At 36.2% G+C, this 13,743-nt stretch overlaps 1 protein-coding gene across 1 annotated transcript in view; it reads right to left on the bottom strand.

Moving 5' to 3' along the window:
- The window catches only part of LOC145484587 (calcium-independent protein kinase C-like), a 24,677-nt gene extending 11,315 nt beyond the window's left edge, over positions 1–13,362 (bottom strand). The window contains exons 1-7 of the mRNA XM_081463181.1: positions 12,750–13,362; positions 12,589–12,649; positions 12,090–12,243; positions 5,329–5,363; positions 3,746–3,846; positions 654–804; positions 1–83 (exon numbers count right to left, since the gene is read on the bottom strand). The exon at positions 1–83 is cut by the window's left edge and continues 57 nt beyond it. Of these exons, the coding sequence (XP_081319307.1) occupies positions 1–83; positions 654–804; positions 3,746–3,846; positions 5,329–5,363; positions 12,090–12,243; positions 12,589–12,649; positions 12,750–13,067 (903 nt within the window). The 5' untranslated portion in view covers positions 13,068–13,362. The remainder of the gene's footprint in view (positions 84–653; positions 805–3,745; positions 3,847–5,328; positions 5,364–12,089; positions 12,244–12,588; positions 12,650–12,749) is intronic.
- Between the last annotated feature and the right edge of the window lie 381 nt (positions 13,363–13,743).

Raw genomic sequence — 13,743 nt, 5'->3', positions numbered from 1 at the left:
GACATCTGCCATCTCTTTGGAATTAACACCACAGTTATTTGCTACATTCTTGTGACATCTTTTATGGACATTCAGTTTGCAAGCTGATGAAGAGAATGCAGTGTTACTAGTAAGTTTATGTCACCCTTTCTGGGCATGCACTAAGGTAGGTACTCTGCATTTGAGCCTAGTGGTCCATCAGACCAGCTCTCGTCTCCCCTTTCAGTGGCTTGAAGCCACTGAGAGCATTTCTACACCTTCCCTGGATGGAATGCTAGTCCTGTGCAGGATTGCCACTTAGCAGTTAATTCCTCAGTACTCATTCATACTCCTGGTCGATGATAGGCACCATTACAATAAAGTGCCTTGCACAACACAATGACCCTGGCTGGGACTTAAACCGAGACCACTCATTCCAGAGCCAAGCAAGCTAACCATTAGGCTTGTGGCTACTGTGCCTGTCGCAAGCTCATATTTAAACAAATTATCATGATGGTCAAAAACAAAGAATTTTAAAACTGTAATTTGAAAACTGCACAAGAAATAAAATTGGGATTATTCATTTAAGATAATGGCATACTAGACAACCTTCTCGTTTTCTCGTTACTTGTCAGTGTCTAGTTCACAACACAAGAGGTTTAAAAAATCTATTTGTAAGTGAAGGGATAACATACCTGAACATTGCATTCCCTGTCTCAATAGACCATACAGGAGTGACCCACAGTGGTCACAGAAAGTTGGTCTCTTGTAATTGTGAACTGCAAATCTGTGAGGCATGTCAACTTTGAAACGCAGAGATCCAGAGCTTGACCGTCCGAATGCACTCTGAAAGAAAAAGCAATTGACTAAGTGAATGAACTTACATCTATTATTTATGTGTTCAAAACTATCTAGCTGAGAGGTAACACTCTGTTAATATATAAATGAAGCTCTAGTGTATATTAGCCATAGTGTATTGTAGTTCTAGTGTATAGTAACTCTTCTGTAATTTTATGTAACATTGTAGTTAAATATTGTGACTGAAAAACCTACATTGGGAGTGGAATTAAACATATGTATGTATAGGGGAATAAGAATGAAAATACCTGTGACATCAATGTACATGAACTACAACAATATCTATTTACAGGATCAACAACGAAAGAGTTGCCTAGGTGGTAACCCTCGCATCCATCTTTTGGAAAACCCAATAGCTTATGGTTCCTTATCTACTTTTTTTCAAAGACTTTAGGCTATTAATTATTCATTCTCTGAAGGTACACAATCAGTCATTCTTGACATGCAAATATGGCCCTATCCAAAAGTCTGTGGCCAGACTAGCAGATTATGGATCACTGACCAGATGTCCGAGAAGCAGTTTTGGATGTTTTAGCTGGCAAATAAACATGGCAATTACGACAGGTCTGCTGGGTTAGCAGTATCACAGAAAATCTATTTTCTTTTCCATGCTCATTCTCATCAGTTTGGACTAGTGAAACATCATAAAGAATTGCTAATTTGAACCCTTCAACGTAGGCACATGTAGTGGGCAAGTTGCGTGCATGTATAAGCAGATCATTTATCATGGATGTAACAAACAGAGACCTTAGTTCTTTCGTTATCTACCTTTAGTTAATATAAGACAGTCTCGACATCTTAATTCAGTGATTTTGGATAATTTGATAATAATTCCACAACACATCATGGAATTTTGTGATTTAATGGGTCTTGAAACCATGGTAGAGACTATTAGTAGGAAAATTCCAAGTAAAACATTCAAGTTAAGAGTAAAGGTAACTAATAAGCTAAGTTTGTTTTTCTATTCTTAATGAGTTGAGGTACAACACACTTAATAGCTTGTCTCAGGGGGTCTAGAACAATTTGGCAATTGTACATCAAATAAAGTACAAAACTGTAATTACGAAAACTGCATGCAGATGAGGACTGTGACGTTGTAGAGATTAGACGTTGTGTGAGCTGCCTTGCTTTATAAAAGATTAATTTTCATACATATTTATTAAAACTGTGAGGTAAAATTTCTTCTATATCCAACAATGGTAAATTGTTGAAAATCATTTATCTCTAAATTTCATGTAACAAGGTACTCATCAACTGATGAACGAATATAGAAGAAGAACAGCAAGTGAACTAAATCTTATTCCTAGCCATTTATTTTGGTGTAAAGCAAAATATATTTATTTTAAGCTTCATCATTCACAAGGTGTAACACAGCACAACTTTGGAGCACCAGTTTAGTCATAGATAATTCATTTCATGAGTTGAACTACAGACATAAATCAGAAGTCTTGGCAACTAGTTGCATGTTAAAAATTCTGCACAACATAGGACAAAAACCTTGACTTTCATAAAAGAAATTCAAGAAAATAAAGCATACCATCTCAATCAGCACATAAGTTGGGCAGCATTTGCACTTAGCCTTCCCTTTATAGAGAGGTTATTGATGTAATATTTATCTCACATGTTTTTGTATATTTGCCACTATAAAGTTCAGTACATGACTAAAATTAGGTATTAAGTAGTAAATGACATAAACAACTTGATCATCTCAAAGGGTGCAATATAATGACTCTGAATAGGGATTCAAGTGATTGTGACAGCAGTGCCTCTTGAGTAAGGAAGCTCTGATTTCATCTAAATTTGGTGATGTTAACACATGAAAGATGAAATATCGACATACTGATTGTTTACTCAGCTGGTCGTTCAACACGATTCCCTCCTACAAACTGAGAGTCAAATATACATGCTTTAGAACTCCAAATGTCTGAAACACTAATATCATTGTCTGGCCACCGCCCAAAAAAACTCTTTAAGGGTACTGCTTGCAATGAGATTCCTAACAATGTGCAGAGGTGCAATGTATTTCTAAGCATCACACTCAGACAGCAAGTGATATGAGTCACGACTACGACTTTTTGTAAGCTTAATACTGGTCTACAGGTTAGTGCGTCCACGGACATACTCAAGAAATGCTAGCAAGTGACTGTGTAAGTAATGTACCCTGGAGAAATCAGTGATGCTGAAACATTGCTTGCCATATGGTAAATGGCATTTATTTTATAAACATATTTTATTATTATAGGTTTTTTGCAACAGTTGACTACACCTATATGAATTTCAGAACTGGAGAGAGCATGTTTTTCATACCCAGCAAAACAAGTTTTAGACCAATGCCATGTAAGGTTGAGATTTAAAGATGATTTGAATAATGCAAAAATAAGAACTCAAGGTTTTGGATGGAAGCGAGGAAGCTGCAGTGAAATCACTAATAATAATATTCCAGGCATCAGGCTGATAGCTATGGACATTGAGGCATATTTCTGTGACTGCCAATTATGTAATAAAGTGAGTTTTTCTCGTATGTTAATTGCTTCATAAACTGTTGACTTGGGCAAATGTTTGACATCCACTTTCAAAATCCTGGCTCAAAGTCTAGCAGACATAAGTATACATGACTCTTCCACAATCAATTATCATCAATCAAACATATGACTGTATTTACTGTTTCTAACCATGCAACAGTGAAAACTTGGATAACCAGTATTAACAACAAGGTTTTGAAACCATCTGTGAAGAAAGACCTAAACCATGTACAAATGTTTTCCTTTGGTACCCAAATTACAGAAGTTGAAAAACTCTACATATCAGAAATTAAACAAAATAAGATCATCAAGATTTGTAAAGTTTGTATGCAATGAAAAATATCTAGCATAATCACGATTAATTCATAACAATCATATCAAATATATAAACAGATCCTTGTTAATACCTTTCCCTCATTTGAGATAACATCCTGGGAGTCTTGCTTTTCACCGGGACATTGATGGACTACATCCTTATGGCATCTCTTGTGAACAACACAAGTACAGACTACAAACATTAAAACAAAAGAAATTGTTTATGAAAATTAATGATCACTGAAAGTGCAGTGCAACTACTCCAGCCAAGGTCACGCAAGCAAATTTTTGGCAAACGAAAGGCGGATAATGCTATCCACTGGATAAATCACTATCCAATGGAAAGCATGGTTTGTTTTGTTAATACTCATCCACTAGATAGCGATTTATCTCACGGTATAGCGATATCCAGCATTCCAACAACTGGGCCCTGACCCATAGCGTTTGCATATCAAAACAATAACAATCGCCACAACTTCATTGTTTCTGTAGTATCGAGCTCGCTCAGACTGATAATTTGTGGGAATTCTACTGTGACTTCCAAGGGTTTCAAGGGTGGATTAATCGACAGAAATTTGTTGGACAGCCTTAATTTAAGAAGTTGCAGTGTTAAAGATGCCACTTGAGACACATTGTGACTGGTAAAAAATGACATGCTCCAGTTAATAAGGTGAAATCATAGAAAACTAGCCGTAGTACCATTTTGCCATTCTGTGTTTTTAACACGTGCCTTGATGAACTCAGTAGCATACTCAAAGATCATCTCTTTTGCCATTTTGAGGTTCTTCTCTAATAACATGCAAGAAAAACATGTCCCCTTCATTCCCCCTAATAGGTTGAGTTCTATGACTGTAAAAGTCATTGTTCAGTTGATAAGTATATGTTATGTCAATTAGCAATGTTTTTGTTTCATTCTTTTAATTAAACAATCTTTGAAGGCAATTGTTTCTTCAATCTTGTACTCCCAAACTTTCACTGGTCTTGGTTTTGGAAAGAAACATCCTAAAACCCATAAAATCCCACATTATAAGCCCCCCCCCCCCCCCAAATATATCATTTCAGATATAGCCCCCCCCCCCGAATATAAGCCCATCTATTGTAAAAGTGCATTCCTTTTGCATTTCTTTATAAAGATCAAAATAATATTTAATTGAAAGTTATAGGCCAATTGAGTAATATGGCAACAGGGAACTCTAAATGTAATCGTGTGTTAGTTTTAATTCGTTTCTCAGATACATTTCATCTCATCATTCCGAACCATTTTTTTTCTTATTCCGTTTATATGCCCCCCCCCCCCCACCACCCCAAAATAAAGCCCACCCAAAACCCCTTATGAACTTAAATAAGTCCAGGGTGCTTTTACGTGGGATTTTATGGTAGCCTATAAGAAGCACTCCAGTTAGCCTAAATATCCCTGAATCGACAGTGATTAGCTCTAAGAAATTGTGAGGGTTAACCCTTACAGTGCCACTTTATTATTTCACCATTTTTTAAACACTCCTTTCAGCAAGTGCACATTCATGGTTAATGTGACAATTTTGCTTTTAGACATGCAAGCAAACTGACTGATCATTATTAAACTTAATCATACAAATAATAAAATAAAATAAAAAATTTACTTAACATTGGATTTCAGAAGCATGTAATAATTATTTGTAAGTACTTTGTGACATACCTTGGCACTGATAGCCTTGCTTATTAATGACGCCCCTGTATAAAAATAAGAATGAACCATTGCATCATTCAGAATCCACAATACCCAATATTCCCATTGTATGGCCAACTGGCCCACAGTGAAACAATCTCGTTCCCAGAGTCTTTGTTCCCCTTGACCAGTGGACGGAAAACAAGAGCTCTGGGAGCAACCATTTTGAAATAACCGAATTCTGCCCATCCAGTTTCACTGCGCAGTGTGCATCCATGGCACATGCCTGAAATGGTTGCTCCCAGAGCTCTTGTTTTCTGACCGCTGGTCAAGAGGAACAAAGACTCAGGGAACCAGATTGACAGTGAAAGGAAGAATTCTGATTGGTTCCCTGAATGCCGTCAGAACACAGATTGTGAAGATGGACTGCTCAGGCAAGGCTATGGTCTTACTAACCATGAAACCTTGGGTACCCAGCACTTAAGCTTACATGTATATGAAAAAAGTAAGTTTCTCTAGTCACTCAAAGGCAAAAGGTAGTGTTGCCTGTAGCACCCGGGCACTTCTAGAATGCAGCACTGTCAAGAATACATTTCAAATGGCAGATTACTTTTTCAAAACAAGCACAAAAAAAAGCAGTGTGTTCTTAAAGGATCCAGCTATATTATGATATTTTAAGTCATCATTTCTCATGACAAAAACACAATAAAATAATAATGAACCAAAAATAAAAAGGATGCTAAATAACTGAAGAAGATTACGATAGATTATAAACAACACACTTGAAAAAAAAATTCAGCCAAATATTTCAGGCTGAACTGTCCAGAACACAGCTCCATTAATTAGAAAACTTTTTCCCTTCATGTTGGGGGGGGCAGTAATGAAAGAAACTGTGACAAATGGCAATAAATTCTCAACTTACACAGGTGCAAGTGCTTACTGAGAATGGATGATAAGGATGCAATAATTTATCATCACAGTTTGAGAAGTAGAAGACTGGTCAATAATATTTTTTGCAGAATTAGCTTGCATATTTGGAAACACTGCAGTTGTTTTTACAAGTTTATAGACCTCATCTGCAGCTTGGTCCATAAACTTACAAAAAAAGTAAAAAAAAGAATTCGATCAATGGTTCGATAAACAGACCTAACACCAGTTCAAAACCATAAACTGAAAGCGAGACACAATGAGGAAGATTGGACCCTGGATCAAAAGGTATGGATTTTGATCCTGGCCAGAGTCCTTGTCTTGCATCTAGATCTGTACTCTTACAGATGGGGACTGCCAGAAAGTTAAGGCAATGTTGCAAAATGCTAGGGGGCAGGGACAAGAACCTACATGTACAATGCAATTTAGAATCTCAACGAAAATGACTCCTAGATGGTTGAAACAGTCTGCTAGTAAATGAAGTAACAGAAAATGGACCGATAAGACTTACATGTAAGTAACATTTAAAACACTTTTCTTCTCTCAAAACTGTGACTTTTTATATACACTGTACCCCTCAGAGGTAAAGATATGCACAAACAAACTGCACCAAAACGACTGGCATTCAATTGAATCTACATGTAAGTGACGAGTGCAACAAGACTGTTAGAGCTACGTGAAAAATATTAATCGTTTAAAAAGATCAAGTGATTTGATTGTTCTACAACTTCAACTTACATTTAGTAAGTTTTGCATTTCCACTGCCAGTTGGACACAGTGGATAGTGGCAATACAAAACCTACCCACCACAATTAAATTTCCACTTCCTTGTGGCCACAAAATAATTTGAATTGTAATTACTGAGAAGTTTGGCCACTGCTTTATAATCTAATGAAAATCTGACTATTATGATTAGTATCAATCCAATATTCTGCATTGCATACAAAACCTACCAACCCAAGGCTGTGCTCTAGAAGCACCCAGGTGCACTGGCGAATAACTTTTCCCTTTGGGTGACTGGAAACACTCACTCTTTTCATATAAATGGCACCCAGGATTTCATGGTTAGGAACCTTTGGGAACCTCGAAATTTTTCTTAGACCACAGCCTTGCCAACTCCAATTAAATTTCCACTTCTTTGTGGCCACAAAATCATTTGAGTTGTAATTACTAACAAGTTCGGCCACTGCTTTATAATCCAGAGTGAAAATCTGATAATAATGTTATGAATGCGATATTCTGCGTTGCATTAAGATCTTACCCTTACAAGATAGTGAACGCAGACATTATAACTTTGGAAAATCAAATTCAGATGGATGAAAGGCAGTCTAGGTATTTTTTTATTAACAATATGGGGCTTAACAGCTTTTAGAACCTTAAGAGTGGCAGCATTTGTGAAGCTTTTAATTGCCAAAATGATCGAGATGTCCTCTCACTAATCACTTCAGCAAACACATATTTATTTGTTCACCTGCCAGAGGCTAACGAATTTCAATTCCTCAAGCTATGGTAATAAAGCCCAGTATTAGCATAAAATAAATACTCGGCATGATCCAATTTGAAGCAGCAAAGATATTTTGAATAATGGACCAGATTCTGCAAACAAATTTGAACAACTGTTCCAATCAAAATTTTTCCAATTAGCTACCATTAGATAATACAGAATCAGCTGTGTTAAAATAGCAACAATCCATTCAACACACTACTTCTTTCTCTCATTGCCTAACTGTCAACAGCAATTTAAGTTAATCTTCATATCAAACAGGTGCAAATTTTTTTTTATTCACAGGAAATACTGAATAAATTATTTTTCCAAAAAAAAATCAACAAATCATCCTCAGCTCTTTTTGCCTTTTAACGAGTAAAATGTTTTCACTGAAATCAGTAGTATTATATTTTAATACAAGAAATAAACACCCTGTCAGTAAAATTTACAAGTTCTTAGGTGAACAGATAGAATAATGAAAGAAGGACCCATAAATTTTCAGCACCATTTAGAGATATTTGGCTTATATTTTGACCATGTTTCCGTGTCTTCTAAGATGTGAGCTTCACAGCTAAGCAGACCAAAAGTAAATTGAAATTGAGTCGGACTCCATCTCGCTTTTTAATCTGGCTTTCCTTCCACATTCACTGAATCAGTCTAAAAAGATGATCTTAAATTCACTTTTAAGTCCAATTTTAGTATTCTCAACATCCCACTTCCCATACTGGAATTCCACTACCAAAAATAAGTAATTCAAGCTTATTTGATTTGGCCAACTTCAAGTCAGCCTTGTAAGACCAAATATATTAGACTTAGTGTTTGCTCAAGCAATATCCTCTGCTGTGGCTAACAAGGAATTACTAAAAAGTACGAATTTAAAGACATCTCATCTTTGATATTCCTTCGACACACTGTAAAAAGTTTTAAAACTGTTTAAATACTGTGAGATTGACACTATAAAATATATTTCACTAAAAATATATAAATACACAACTGATGAGGCCAGTGTTTTGGTGAAACATATTTTGCTAAAGGGCATGAAGGCAACAAAGTGCAGTTTCCTAATTGCACGTAGGAAAATCCTTGTTAATAATATTTGCCTTATTAGCATAATCGATACAGTTTCTGATGGAGCTACAAAAAACATTAGTTCTGAATATTGAAAGGGCACAGCACGATTAACTGTCCCAAGGAATTTGAGCCCAATGTACCGAATACTTTTTGCACAACACAGGTTTAAAAACTCAAAAGTTTACAAAGTATGCATGAGTTCATTAATGCTTTTGACGCCCAGAAATTTTGCAGTTGTTGAAATCCAATATCTCCTTGAAAATTACACCCAAAGAGCCAAAAATTTCACCAACTGCTAAGTTTTACAAGCTCTTTTGTAGTCAATTCATGTCTAGTGTGATGCCTTCTCTGCACAAAATCTTACACTAATGAGGAAAAATGTAAACAATGACGTCAGCAAAGATTCACCTATTACGATGCATTATCAAATTCATTGCCAAAATACTAACTAAAGTTCTGAGAATATTCAAGATTAACTTCAGTAGACCCATAACCTACAAAAAATTCCTGAATGGAGGGCTTTATATATTAGTTTACAGATTTTTAACATTACCACCATACATAACATTTCCAAAAACATCATTTCGTTAAACTTAAAATATGCACCAGTTTTTATCTAAAGAGCATTTTTTTTTTTTGGAAAGGTTGATTAAACCAAAGGTAGCTTAAAGAGCCATAATCTCTTCCAAAACTGTTGAAAATGCAGGTTTGGAGCGTATTTTGTTGTTCAGTTCTTGTCCCAGTTAGACTAAATCTGGTATTTGTTGTATATGCACATCTGTGTCTTCACAAGCAAAAAATAATTGCATAACAAATGCAATGCACCATCATTGAAAACTACACTTAAAGTAGACATTATATCGTCATTCCTCTTCAATATTGTTGCCTCCATTGGCCACAAGCTTTCTCAGAAGACACTGATGATTTACCAGCGATAGATTTAGCTTGTAATATACAAAATGTAGTACCTATTCTGAATGTTTTTAAAAACACCATTTTCCCTATCAATCACAGAGACTTTTTTTCCATAATGCGTATCAAGTTGTTATGCTCTAGGTTGTGACTAAATAATGTCTAAAATATGACATTTTCTTATTGAAGTAGATACGCCAGCAACTACTTATTTCATTGGCTGCAGACGAACAATGAGAAGCAATGTACGTTGACATGATGATCTGCCATCACTGGGAGAGATGTGAAATAATTGAAAACCTTTAGAATAAAAATACTTAGACTTCCTCTGCTACAGGTATAAACAAATGGAACCAAGACAAGGTTTTAATGCCTTTCTGTCAAATTTGACCTGAAATTTCCAACATAGAAGTACAAAGACAGTCAAAACTGATTGTCATTCTCAGACTACCTTTTGCATAACACAAATATTGATTAGGAGAAGTTTCAATTCCAGTATTTTCTATGGACTCAAAAGAAACTTAACGATCATTCAACAACCACCGAGCCTCAGTTTTTAAGGTCAGGTTACAAACACATAGATGGAACGGCTCCATCATTTTTCAAATGCGCCTAGCTAGAATCAACAGCTGACAAAAATATTTGCAAATAAACAACCACCAGACATTTTGGTGTTTCAAGTACCGGTATAGGATATGACTGATATTTAACTAAAAACATGATATTTTTTAAAACACAACCTTGTATGCACTTAACAAGCTTTCTGCTCATAGTTTATGGTGGATATCTTAACAATGGTACAGGCAAACCTTTTTTCGCAAGGCACCTGCGAAGGATGAACTTGTAAATTGTGCGCAACTCCTGAACTTTTTTTCCCCATTAGATTTAACTACTTACAATAATTTCCATGATAATTGCCAAAAATTGGGAGCTGGTTACAACCGATTCATTTAATGGCAAGGAGCATATTGAAAGTTTATAACACTGCAGCCTCCTAAAAATTTCATAAGTATACACTTGTTCCCTTATGAGAAAAAGTGGTTGAGTTATTGATTGACAAATGAACCAACTAGATGTCAAAGTAACTTACTCATTAAAATAAAAGTGGAGTTTGAATTTTCTTTTGTTCTATGCGGATGTGAACATGCTGTTCAAGAGATTGTAAATCTTCTACTTTTCTCCATATTACTTCAATGGCTTGGCAAATTTGTTTACAGTTAATCTTACAAGACATAGCATCAAGTTTGTTTGGCCTAAATATGTATATTCAAAAGGTAACGAAATTTCACATGTAGTATTTAATATAGTAAAGGCTCCTATTTAAAATTGATCAAACATCTTATCAAAACACGCAACAAAATGAAAATAACATAATGAAAAAGAGGTGTGCATATAAGTTTTTTAAACAATATATTTTTAATAACATGATTTTATGCCTGATGCAAAGAAAAGAGAAAACTAAAGAGTGAACTGTAATCCTACTTATACTAAATGAAAATAAATCCACTGGAACTCGAGTCTTGCAACAAAAACCTATGGAGAGTAACTTTGGGGATATGCTTGTCAAAACGAATAATAAACAGAAAGTTGCTCACTGATCAAGGTTCGACGTATATTCAACAATAATTTCTAAGCCCAAAAAACCACTGTCTCCATGCACAGATCAGCCAACGCTGCACGCAGGAAAAAAGGAAAAACAAAGCCCGATTTTGATATAGATTAATATTTAATAAGTTTAATCTTGTTCGACCAAAACTTCTGCCACCTTTCCATTCTCTCTACTATGCTATTTGCTTGAAAGCACATAATTCGGTCACGTCGACGAGACGATGCGGATCGCGTGCGAATTGAAGAGCCCGTCCATTAATTTATTGCAAGAACGCAATAATATATATATATAAATAAGTCACTTTAACAGTCTAGTTTGCTGCTGAAATATAGTATGCACAAAAAAAGCGAGTTCGAATAATGATTAATACACCACGAAAAGGTGTTATGATATTACTCAGTAAACAAATACTTTCAAAGCTCAAAGAAGAAATGTCAAACGTGCCTTCATAGTGAGTCACAGGGCCATGTCACTCATGACAACATACGAAAAAAAAAGCTTTATTAAACTCGGCAAAGCTTCACAAAGGGACAATTTCTGCGGGCAAAAGATCTCACAATGGCATCTGTTCTCGTCGTTTAATGGCTTACATAATATTTAAAATGCAAAAGAACATTAATCGACGCGACCAGCTGAAAAGGAAATACTCGAGTTTGCTTTTCTGCAGTCTCGACACGTTGGCCTTAGCCGAGTCACACATTCACCAAAAGCGCAAATCCCTTTTATTATAAAGCCCTCCACAAAGACACTCAATACAATGCGTAGAAGGCTTAAAGTCGCTCTTACCAAATGAATTCCTTACAATGGCAACAGAAGGTCGGTTGTCTGAGGTACGTTGCCATAAATTTGTGGCCGTTGCTTTGGTGCACTCTTCGCCTCATAGCTCCTCTTCGGCCTTTGATGCCGCCTTCCCTTTCCTTAAAGACTCTCCGATCTCTATCTGTTGGAAATAAACATCGAAACATCACCGTAATTTAGTTACACTTTGCCTGAAACAAGAATTACTTAAATATAAAGCTATTAACGTCCTTCAATCGGCACTTTCACGATCTATAACAAATACTGCCTGTACGAGCACGCGAATAGTAGCTTTTCGACGCAAAGCTGGCATCGCTACGTTCTAATCCGTTTGCTGCAAAATAACCAGTGGTCTGTATTGTTGCACAAATTCTATTCAACAATCAACAACAAGATAAAGAAAAAACGTACTCTTAAGCAAACGTTACATGTCCAGGGGCGATCACAAACGGTTCGAAACTCGACAAGAAAAATTGAGTATACTTACCCTGAATGGCTGGCTTGAGTTCGATAAAGAGATGAACTTTTCCTTCTGGTTCAAGTGGAATCTGAAGACGCATGATAAAATGGCATTAGAAATAGCCAACCTTGGAACTAATTAAGTCCTTCTAAAGAAAGAGAAATTCAAATAAATTGTCTAGGCCGTACCCAGATATCAGAGGTTCCCGAATTGATGATCTCTTCCAAAGGAACCGACGAATTCGCTACGAACGGATCGGGGGGCATGATTGCGTTGTGAAATACAGTTATTCCTAGCGTTTCTCCATTTTCTATGTCGCTTTCAAACTCCTCGTTCCAAATTGGCGTTGATGTTTTCGGTTTGGAAGAAGTCTGTGCTATAGGAACATCATCCACATGAACGGATACGTAAGGGTCGATAGATTTCACCCTTCTTTGAGCTAAAATCGCAGGTTTTAAGTCAGTCGCTTCCAGCACCTTCAGCCTCACGGAGCCCGTAAAAACCATGTTGTTCTGGAAAGCCCCCGAGCTCGACAACGGCACAGAAACACTCTTAAAATCTACAAAAAGCTCAGCATTTCCCAAACCGTCCACGAAAGCCGAAACAACCAATATTCCACTCGGCTTTGGTAAATGATAACAATATTCTAATACAATCAGAGCGGAAGAAGAGAAGAATTTCCCGGCATTCACAGCCCTCTGTATAAATGTCGGAAATTTACGAGAACCTTCGGGAAAGCACTCCGGCTATTTTCGGCATCTTACGGCTCTTTTCGGTCTGGGTGCGGCGATTTCAGATTCCGTTTGAACGAAAATTGAACAAATATATCGTGCTAGATAAACACAGTGTGAGGTTTATCACCGCAGTTAATTGCTGTAAAATTCCTATACTTCAGTCAGATGTGCAGCTCAGAAAGACATTGTTTGACAATAGAAAAATCTTAGATATTTCTCTTTTAGCGTAAAATTGGATTAAATGGGATTTGAAGAGAAAAAAATAATATTTATCACTTGAATTTTGGCTGGTCTCTTAAATTCCATTCGATCCAGGGCCGCTAGAATCAGGGAAGGAAATGAATTGAAACAAAATAAATTTCAGTCAGAAATAAATTGAATCAAACTCTAATGAATTAATATTGATAATCATACTTTGTCTGCAGTGAAAATCAAACTATGCATTAAC

The sequence above is a fragment of the Orbicella franksi genome, chromosome 4, assembly GCF_964199315.1.
Source record: "Orbicella franksi chromosome 4, jaOrbFran1.1, whole genome shotgun sequence".
NCBI classification, from domain to species: Eukaryota; Metazoa; Cnidaria; class Anthozoa; order Scleractinia; family Merulinidae; genus Orbicella; species Orbicella franksi.
This window is presented reverse-complemented; position numbering and strand designations above follow the sequence as displayed.